Source organism: Glycine max, chromosome 9 (assembly GCF_000004515.6).
Source record: "Glycine max cultivar Williams 82 chromosome 9, Glycine_max_v4.0, whole genome shotgun sequence".
Lineage (NCBI taxonomy): Eukaryota > Viridiplantae > Streptophyta > Magnoliopsida > Fabales > Fabaceae > Glycine > Glycine max.
The window spans coordinates 45,259,667-45,271,081 of NC_038245.2; the positions used below are offsets into that span (position 1 = coordinate 45,259,667).

The 11,415-nt window shown below is 30.4% G+C and overlaps 1 protein-coding gene across 1 annotated transcript; it reads right to left on the reverse strand.

Annotated features, from left to right (window-relative positions):
- Window positions 1-6,740: 6,740 nt before the first annotated feature.
- On the reverse strand, window positions 6,741-9,747 carry LOC100795072 (putative glycerol-3-phosphate transporter 1-like). The gene is made up of 3 exons (NM_001400169.1): window positions 9,542-9,747; window positions 7,820-8,887; window positions 6,741-7,643 (listed from the first exon to the last, which is right to left on the reverse strand). The coding sequence occupies exons 2-3, from the start codon at window positions 8,823-8,825 to the stop codon at window positions 7,093-7,095; spliced, it is 1,557 nt and encodes a 518-aa protein (NP_001387098.1). The 5' UTR covers window positions 8,826-8,887; window positions 9,542-9,747; the 3' UTR covers window positions 6,741-7,092.
- Between the last annotated feature and the right edge of the window lie 1,668 nt (window positions 9,748-11,415).

Consider the following 11,415-nt stretch of genomic DNA (forward strand, 5'->3'; position numbering starts at 1 on the left):
GAAACAGATATTGGGAGCAACCTTGTGTGGTCTATGATGCGTTATGTTCTCTCTTCTCTTGATTCCACGTTCACCTTGGATTCAACATTCTTTTTATTTTTTTATCCACAACTTAATTTCTTTCTATAAATTCTATGATCTAGGTAATAGATTTTTTGTATTACTGGATGGAAACCAATCACATGTCTGTTGGCAAAAACCAAAACCTGTGTTTACATATTACAAGTTTATACATAGAATTTATTTCATGTTAATCGTACGGATACTATTTAATTATGAATATTTGTTTTACTATTCTTCTCACTCTAGATATAAATTTTATTAGTTATTTAATAATATTTAGAGCTTATTTTTTTCAGTTGTATTTCTTTTTTTCTTTTTTGTAAGATGCATGAAATTGAAAGGCAAGAAGGGCCTCATGACAAACAAACAGAGGGCCCAAAGGGCTAAAACAGGAAGCCCAAGACCGAACAGTACTTGGTGTCCATGTATCATCGCAGCTTTTTTTATTTTTATTTTACGTGTTGCACCACTCTTAATTTTATGTAAGTTTTATTTTTAAAATGAGTAGTGTGTACACGGACAATAAAGGAATTTTATACTATATGGCAAGTTTGTTAATTTATACTTTTTTTTTAATGTGAGAATGCTTTACTAAAATTCAGGAACAGAATTGTCCTCAGGCATTACATCATTCTCAGCTAAAGCAACTAATTGAAAGGAAAAATCCTCTATCGAAAGCTGTTCAAAAACCCAAAGAGCTGATCTAGCCAAATTATCAGTCACCCTATTTACATTTCTATTCACACAAGTCAACAAATTCAAACACATACTTATCATATTTTCTTATTAACAATGTACAGATTAAACTCTTTAAAAATACTCTTATACTTCCTCTGTTCTCAAATATAAAAAAATATGAAATATTAATTAAAAAATTAATTAGTCTCATTTAATTATATCAATTTTAATTAAAAAGTATTTTTTAACATATCTTTCATTAAAACTTGATATTAAGAATAAGAAAATATCATTAAAACTAACATCTCGATTAAATGAAAGATATTTTAGATATAGTATCTCAAAAACTTTAACTCGTGTATACATATTTTTAATAACTTCTGAAACATATTCTCTTCCAAAAAATTGATTTCAAAATGTTTTGTTAAATCACTTTCAAAATTTTAATGTTGGAGTACATTACAAATATTTTGAAACTAAATTTTCAAGAATTTTTCTAATATATTCGACAATTGAAATTTTAAAAAATACATAGGCACTCATTTAGATAACAGTAATTTTGAAAGAAAAAAAAACAGTATAAATTAACATAAAAATGGTCTGATTAGTTAAAAAAAAATGTGCAAAATCATCTAGTAAATATAATCATTTGTGCTTTGTTAGTGCGAGTGGCATTTTCAATGAACCATCAATTGATCTATTAAAAAAAATAGTTTCACAATAATCAGCAAGAAAAAGGAAGGAAAGAGATAGTGAGAGAGATAATCAAATTCCTTCCGTATAAAATAAGTCATTGATTGGAGTACTACAAATCTAATTTTCTTAAATAAGATCTTAAGTTCAAATTTTGTGAATGAAAAAAAAATTGATTAAAAGAGGAGAATCAGTTTAAGATTGGTAATCAAATTTTCTGAAAAAAATTAATTATTAACAAAACCATGATATTTGGTACCAATAAAATTGTTCAAAAAAATTCCGTCATTATTATTGTCCGAAGAGATTTAGTAATGCAACGAGCATTTCTACAGTATAATACTGGGCCTCCTTTTTGGGTGCAATGTGGTGGACTTATTTGTTCATCTTCTATGATGGGTATTCGCAACCTTTCTTTTTTATTTTAACATTCCTCTTCTGCTTTTTTTTTCTTCTAAAACGTAATTTCTAAAATTTATTTTTTATGCTAAATTTAATTTTTACACTTTTGAAAACTTAATTTTAATTGAATTTCCAATATTTGTTAGTGCAGTTTTTTTAGCTATCGTAATTAAAGTTTTTTAATTCTTTGATGAGATTATGATGTTGCATGTTATGTCTGATCAGATGATGTTGTTGTTATGCTTAGATTTCAAGCATTCCCGGAGAAATTGAGATTTGCGAATGGAGCATCTTGCTTTGTTAACCTTGCCTTTGTCTCGAAATTTTGACAAGGACAATTTGCTCCTGTGAAAAATAAATTTTAAGAAGTATTATAACACTTCTAGAAATACTAAAAATTATATTTTTTAAAATTACTTTTTGAATTTTACTTGAAACTAACTTTTTGAATATATATTAACTATTAAAAAAACGTTTTCAAAAATGATATATTTGAAAAAAGAAACAGAGGAGGATCTATTTACACTATATTAAACATTTGATTTCTATAATTAAGCACATATATCTATATTAACTTATAAACATATAGATAAGCACTTACAATACCAGTGTACAAATTAAAAAATGTGGGTGCCAAGATAATAGCCGAATCTTATATGTGGCTTAAACCAATGGGCTTCTCAAACCTCTAAAGGAATTGGCAGACTTAGGCCGTGCTTTGATTGGCTAATGGCTATTTATTCTATCTATTATTTTTCCCAAAAAACATTTAAATGTTTTTAGAAAGATTGTATTTGATTCAATAATATTATACTTTGAGAATTAGGAAAAGACAAAAAGGAAGGTGCATAAAACAGGCAGCACCACAGACGCAATGACCTGAGAGAGGCTGAAAGGCACAAAACCTGCAGTTTCATTTTCTAGTTATTTTTAATTTAATTAAAGCATTATGTGAGATGACAAAATAAAAATGTGATTGTTGTGTGTAAACCCATTTACACTAACAGTGTGACAGTATAGGTGCATTAATCTTTTTAAGTATTTTTGGAAAGATTTTATTTAATTCAATAATATACTAGTATTATACTTTGCTCTTTTTAGTTATTTATTTTTCAAATGCTGTTACGTTCTATTGATTCAGAAATTCATATCAAAAGAAAGAAAAATAATATAAGTGAATAAAAACAACAAAATGTCAAATTCGAATACAGAGAATAATCATATTCATGCAATAAAAGTATCTAACACATATGGCTGACAAGTGACAACACACGTTGTAATTGTGAGAGAGGATCCCAATTTGATCCTCATAAATTACAAATTACACGATTTAAGTATAAGATTAAGTTTTAGACTAATTATTAATAATTTGTACAAAGTCAATACTTATAAAAATATCTCGAGATTTCACAAAAGAGTTAAAGACTCTAACTACCTATGATTAAAAAAAATATTCATGCAATAAAAGTTAATATTAAAAAATAGAAAAAAAAACTTATTAAGTTGATTATCTTAACCATTAATTTGTCCTAAACTCCTATCAAATGATAATGTGATTTTTAATAATTGTTTGCATATAATTAATGAAAACTATTTAATATATTAAAATAAAAATTTACATGTTATTATTTAATTTTAAAAAATTATATATATATATATATATATATATATATATATATATATATATATATATATATTATGGATTTTGATTTAAATTTTGTGTGCCGGCCGGTATCTATATGGAGATGGTGTAATTCTGTCGGATTAGTTGTTTCTGAGGAGTTTCGTGCAGGTTCGAAGATGAAAGTGTACATAGATCAATAATACATAAAGAAACTATTAGTGTCCCTGTTTAAAATAAAGTAATAGCATCATTTGATTAAAATATTAACTGATAATATCATTAAGCTTTACCTGAGTGGTTAGGGAGATAAATATACAGGTCATGAGTCACGATGCAAATCACGCTGAAATATCTTATTCGTCAATCCAAACTTTAAACTTCTCAACCCCTCTTTAACATAGTGGCTAATATTTTAATCAGGTTATTTTATTTGTCACATTCAATGATTCACAAGCTGATACGAATCAAATTCACGGTTGAAAATTTTTATGACAAAATTAACTAGTGTTACTTTGAGTCACAATCAACAATTGGAAATCACTAACTTCATGGCTGGCGATGCTGAGTCACCCCACTAGCCACTACTCAGCTGTAAAAATAAATAAATGAAACAATGAGTGAATTAAAGACCCACGTGACAACACAATAATGAAGCTTCCTCTTACTATAACTATAAGAATAATAATTTCATCTATTAAATCTTTGATATTGAAGTAACGAAATATTATTGTCATTACTATCAATTCCTTGCTTGCATTATTAGTAGCCATAAGTAATTGTATCGTACAGAAGACACGCCACTTTTGTGGGGATTATTTATACCACCAAGTTAAGAAAGACCTTTAATTTCCATGGATAACATCCATCTACATGACCATAACTGTCTCTCTCGCCGTCATCCTCAATTCATTTCCCATTCTTCTTCATCCCTTCTCGAATAATGTTCACAATAAGTATAAATAAAACTAATTTAATTTCGAGCTGGCTATGATTCAGATTAATTGGATAAGGTTAGTCTACCTTATAGGCATCTCGATATAAACAAAAGAATCAACCTATTTTGCCATGTGTTGGCAACGTATAAGAACATTACAATGCATATAGAAACAAACAAGTACTAGTATGTCTCAACCTTGAACTTTGTATTAAAGAATTCAATCCATTTTAAACTCCTAGTGGGTTAGATATATGTCCATATACTGCATCCGTTTCAAATATAAAAATAATAAATAAAAACTTATTCATATTAACTATAAAATTTAATAAACCAGGTTTAATTACATCAATCTCAATCTAAAAGTTTATCCGAATGTATCCTTTATTGGAACTTGACACGGGAATAAAAAAATTATTATAACTAAAATATCAATTAAATAAAAAGTATTTTAGAAATAATAATATTAAATAAAATAAAATAAGTTGAAATTTTTATATATTTGAGATCAAGAAAATAATATTTTTTTTCTTATATTTAAAATCAGAGCAAATAATATACATCATATAATATGTACCATTTTTTATTGGTACTGGTGAAATTATTATTAACTTGAGCATTGCAAAGTTTTTTACAAATACTTTCACTCCTGACATTTCAACTACCTCAAACTTAGGTCAACAAAAATAATATATACCTCAGTTAGAACAATTTAGCATTTGATCAAAGGTGTGAGGTAAATAGTTAATCTTGACAAAATAAAAACACAATGAAATGAATAATAAAGGGGATGAAGTTAGCCTTTTTGAAATTGTTAGGTAAGGATTTTAAGTTAACTTTAACTTATTTAATCATCTTAAATCTTAAAAGTCTTTTATGTACCAAAAAAAAAAACCTTTTAAAAGTTTGTTTGACTAAATAGTGGAGATACTTATTTTAGTACCTTATAGTATTGTGATAACATTTTGTAATTTCATATAATATTTAAGCCTATAAGCTCATTAGCTTTTTTTTAATATTATCTTATTATTATTCATTCATTTACGTCTTTTTTTGTTATTATACACTTGTTAACTAATTTAATATCTAATTTTTTCTAATACTTTTAATTTAATAAGATAATATATCAATTTTTAACTAAGTAACTAACCCTTAAGCTTTCAATTAACTTATCCACTAATTCAACCAAATATACTCGTAATTGATTGAAATTGAGCATGGGACTATGTGAATGGCAAAGTCTTGAGATAGAATTCTCTGTCCCAACATAAATGTCGACAAACTATGCGATCACACACTATTTGATAAAGTTGGCGAAGGTACGTCAACTATCAAACAAAAGAAAATTGCAGCGATAAAAATGATCCATCCAACTTATGATAAACCCCTCCTGGTGTGGTGGACCACTTTAGGACTACACTAACGGGGACCAAAGTTAGGTTCTCCTTTTTTTCACATATGTTAACAAAATGGACTGATTAGTGGACCAAATTTTCCTTCATCCCCACACCAATATATACATTACAAACATGAATAATGCCGACATCATTTTTGGACCATAAATTTATTTCTGAACTTACAGCCTGAAACATTTCAAAACAATCTTAATATATAACGCAATCAACTTGCCATGCCAATTGAGTCCTTTATTCTTACAAGAACTTATGTGCTTTGCATGTCATTTTTCCTTCAAAAGTGTCATGCTTTGTCAAAAGTCCACAGACTTTTCAACTTCCACACCATACTATTGGTATGCAGCTAATTACTTGACCAATAAATAGAAGGGGAAATTGCAAGCTGTGTGTTTAAGGAGGAACAATGCTTCTACACAGATAACGAAAATGATAGTTGCTTTCCATTTTCCAACCATTGTACTTGAACCATTCTTTGAGAAGTCCGTGCAACAAGCTCTGAAAGGAAGTAATCTTCAAAACATAAAAGAATTGTAATGTAAATTTTTTATGCCACCTTAATCAAGACTTCGGGGCAGAGTTCATGTCTATTTGCTCAATATACAACGACAACTTATCACCACCCATAAGATCCCGAGCCATATTTTTTGCAATGGTGAAAAATGTATATATAAGTACTTAATAAGTTCATAGTGTTTGTCAGCTTCTGAAGAAAGCATCAAAGGGGTTGACGTACTATCTTCTGATATCAGTATTGAGTAAACAATCCAATTCCAAGCTCAAAGAATAAGAAACAAAGGCCATCCTCAAACTCAAAGAAGTCCAATTGAGGGGCTTGGAGTACAATCCACAAAAGCATTAAGCCTATCTTTACCAGCTATTTGTATTTGCAGTTTGGTGCACCCATTAAAGCCATTGAAAAATGCTACAAAAATCAATTTGTAAACTCACTAGATAAGCTTCATTCTTGACCTCCAAACAATGTGGTCAATTTCCAAAATTCAAAGGCTACAAGGAATTCTTGAATAGCTTGTGTGTAGGGATGATACTATGCTAGAATTGGTAATTTGGTAATTGGGTATATCACACAATGTACAAACAGACAACATCTCAATCTGCTCACTAATATTATGAAGGATAAAAGTTGAAGATGCCCTCTCCATATAAACACTGTTGGGCATGCTTCTCTTTAATTTAATGAAGTGAAGCTGTGAATGAGAATTTATAGGCACTCCTACACTACCCATACAGCAACATAACATTACTGTGACCCTTTAGGTTTATTCTTATACATTGAATGAACAGTCTTGTGCTCTATTATACCTTGACTCTTCAATCTTTGTGGCCACCTCAGACACTACTAGCCTGGTCAAAAGCAGCCCTGCAATTAAAGCTGCTGCCATCAACATTGTGAAAACAGCACTCCAGCTCTTTGCAGATATGTAACCTGTTAGTAAAGGTCCAACTGCAGCCCCTATAGAACCGGTTCCGTCAATGATTGCTGTGACAGTTGCAAGAGCTCGTGAATTACCCTTCAATGATTTATGTGTTCCCAGGTCAGCTGAAACTGCAGTAGTTATAAGAGCATAAGGTCCGTTCACAAACATGCCAGTGACAAACATCAATGCTCCATTTACAATCAAAGAAACGTGCCCATAACTTCGATAGAAGAAGAGAGCGGGGATTGCACAGTACATGAAACTTGCTGCAGTAATGGCTCTAGCCTCTAAGTGATCAGAAATGTGGCCAGCTAGAATTCCACCGAGCACCCCTCCAACATCAAATAAAGTGGATAGAGTTCCTGATGTCCCACTAGATAGATATTTCCCATCAATTGCTGCATTATAATGAACATCAATGAGAAACTACAGATTTTATAACGCAAAATGCATTACATATTTAAATACGAAGTACAAAAGAAGAGTAGAGTATGATTGTTTGCTGCAATCGTAAAAGATAAAACTTCATGCAGATTAAACATAAAGATAAATTTAAAGTAGGAAGATTAAGTACCTGTGTGGCTAACATAGAATGGGAGCCAATAGAGAAACGTATATGCGACCAATTTGGCAAAAAACAGACACAGAGCAAAAGGAGCAACCCCAGGAATTTTCCATGCCTCTATGAACCCAACTGCTTCTTTCTCCTCAACTGGAGTCTCTTGCCTTAACAGAGGCTCTGCCGCTTCTTCTCCGCTTTTAATAGGACAACTGAATTCATCTTCCTCTCTTGCTCCTACAGACTCGGGTGTGACCGGCAATATAAGGAAAACCACCAAACCAACGAAAGCAGTCATTAGTCCTGGCACCACAAAGGACCAACCCCATCCATAGCTCAACATGGCAGAAGCAATCAAAGAACCGGCAATGTTCCCAATTGAAGTGTGAGCATTCCAAATTCCCATGATCAACCCTCTCTTGCTCTTCCCAAACCAGTTACCCACAACAGCAACTACGGACGGCCATCCAGTGGATTGAAACAACCCAGCAATCATTTGAACTATTAAATAATAGTAGAAGTTGTGGATGTTTCCCCAGTACCCTACCCCAAACAGTGAAGTAAACAAGCCAGTTCCTATCATCCCCACCGTTAGAAAGATCCTCAAATTACACCTATCACCAAAATGTCCAGAAAAGTACATTCCAAAAGCATAGACTGCAAGAAAAGCAACATCCAATTGACCAAGAAGGGATGTCCCATCTGATCCATTAAAGGGCGCCCAACCATCTCCAAGGTTGGAAGAAAGTGTCTTGGATCCATTTGACTCGGTGAAATTGGTTGGCCTAAACGGAAAGAAGGTCAAGCCTATAGCTGATGATTGGGGATCAAGGACACTCTTTACAATACTTGTGGTTTTTCTGGTGGCATGGTAACTAGCATAAGCAAAAAATGTTACAATCAGAACGATGGCTTGGTGGGTTTTGAAGGAGAGAGGACCTCCATTCAAGTACTGTAGGAACCGAGTCCCAATGAGCTTTCCACAACTTCTCTGAGCCAACACTTCTGGTGCCGAACCCATGTATCTATGTATGCGACAAGGAGGAAGAAGTTGAGCTTCCCCTTATATAGAATAGAATATAACTGCAAAAAAAAAAATAATAATGAAATGAATATATAAGAAACACTAGATTTGGTTAATTCCGATTGCACAGTAAAATAGCAATCGTTTCCTGGTCCTAGATATTGACTCGATCATACATAGCCATTAATTTTAACTAACAAATACCATATAGTCCATACAAAAATTCATTTTATATATAAAAAAATCTAAAGACCCCAATCCCCCAGGATCTGAAAACAATTTCTCCAGAGAAACTGTGTATTTTCCTCACGTCCACCACAAAGCATAATCGTCAAAAGCAAGACGTAAGGTCAGAAAAATGGAGTTCCATTTGATCATTTGACTCAAGAAAACATATTATTTAGAATTAAAAAAAAGTAATAAATTTATAACAGTGGGAGGTGCAGTGAGTATGAACATGCAAAGTGAATCTGAAATAAAATCCAAAGAAAAACTGCAGCAAAGATTTCCATCATAAAAATTTAAGCCACCTCGGAAAACAAAAAAGTTCAGACAAACAGCCCAACATGGGATGAATGAATGAATTTCCCGACACCAAAAACACGCGAAAATAAATAAATAAACGCCCCCCAGAATTTTTTTTTTTAAAAAAAAGACACAAAGTTGAAAAGTGCAATGAAGAAAAATTGCCTCAGAAAAAAGAGAAATCGTACCCCTCAAGCAAAGTGGAGGTGAGTTGTGGCGTGCTTATTTTGTTGCAAAATCTGGGTTTGAACTTTGAAGTGGTTCAGTTCACGTTCTCCACCGTTTAAAGAGCTTGCGTCTGCGCGTGTGCTTGGTGACGGTTGTTGCTTAAGCTTAACCAAAGAAAAAATTAAAAAGAAAAGGAAAACGCTCTCTTCTCTTCTTGTGTTGCGACGCAGAAAAAGAGAAACTACGTGTGATTACTTATGCTTGACGTTTATGCTTTTTTATTATGGGAAATGTCCATTTTGCTCCTTCTTTAACACCCATGGCCCACCCAAACTACCTGTTTATCTAAATTACCAGAATACCCCGCTTCCTCTCAATTCCCCAAAATCTCCTCCTTCTCAATAACATCACGGACAATAACGTGGGTCACACCAAAAACATTATACATATAAAAATCTCAGTAGTGCATTAGTGCAATCAAATATTCATAAATCTATTATCTATGTAAACAATAACACAAATTAAAACGTTTTAATCGATACATTTTTCTAATTTTTAATGAACTCTTGATAATAAAAAAATATATAAGTGACATCTTGAAAGTTAATTTGCTTATAATGAGATGAGATATGAGATACTAATGAATTTTGAATTTATAATAATTTATTGAGTTTTACTTTGTGATATGTAATATAATAAAATAAAACTACAGCACACTTTAACATTTTTACAAGGCATTGGCATTAGAAATTAAATTTACTATCTAACACTTTTGTAAACTCATTTTTCTTTTTGTGTGATGTATGACATCAATAAGATAAATTTTCCAAATCACTCTTTGTTGTAATTCATTATTTGTTGCATCGACAGATATAATATTTTTTATTCCAAGGGAGAATTGATTTACAGTCTATATAATAATAATAAAATAATATGAAAAAAAATCAAAAATTACTTTTTAGAATAATAACTTTTTTATTTGAACATAGTTTATATTATATCATATTGGTATGTGGTTGAGTTTCTGTTGCCTATTAATCATTGGATAAAAATTTAAATGTTGTGTTCTTATCCTAACTTATTTTTATCTTATTTTCATATTTTATCCTATCATATTCATATTTTATAATCAAACGATCCTTAAAATTGATTTTTATTAGTTGAAATATGTTTGGATTAAAACATTTCTAAATATTATAACTTGACTCAGATAATATTGTTATATTTCTTTAATATATATATATATATATATATATAATATTTTTATCTTTGTTATTTAAATGGGTTTCATAATGGGTCAAAAATGAAAAATAAAATAAAGTAAGGGACTCAATAATAAACTACAGTTTTTCAGTCACAATAATAAAGTCGTTTTATCTTTTAAGCGACACAATTCATTTACATTGCTGATTTTGGGTTATTTTTTTATAATTATTTTTCAGAAATTTTAATGTAAGTCTTCTTTATTTTAGAATTACTACAACTACTTTAAAAATGATATAATTATAAAAACTATTAATTGTTTTTCATTAGGAAATGTTTTCTATTAGAAATTCTAGACAAACCGAGCTTTTGAAAGAGAAGAAAAAAATATAAATAAGAATATTTTAGGAATTTGATTTTTCTGAGTTTTTTCCATCCTACATTTTTTTAGAAGAATTATGTTTTTATATTGAACTAGATATTCTTAAATAAGATTTCAGATTTAAATTTTATCAATAAAAAAATAATTAAAAAATAAAATTAATAAATATTTTATACCAATAATATATAATAATAAAAAATCACTTGATAGCATGACTTAAATTCACCCGTGTATAAGCTGGAAAGAGTATTTATTCCGTACTAGGAGTGGATGACGATTCAAGTCGCTGCCTTCCGCCAGAAGTTGCTA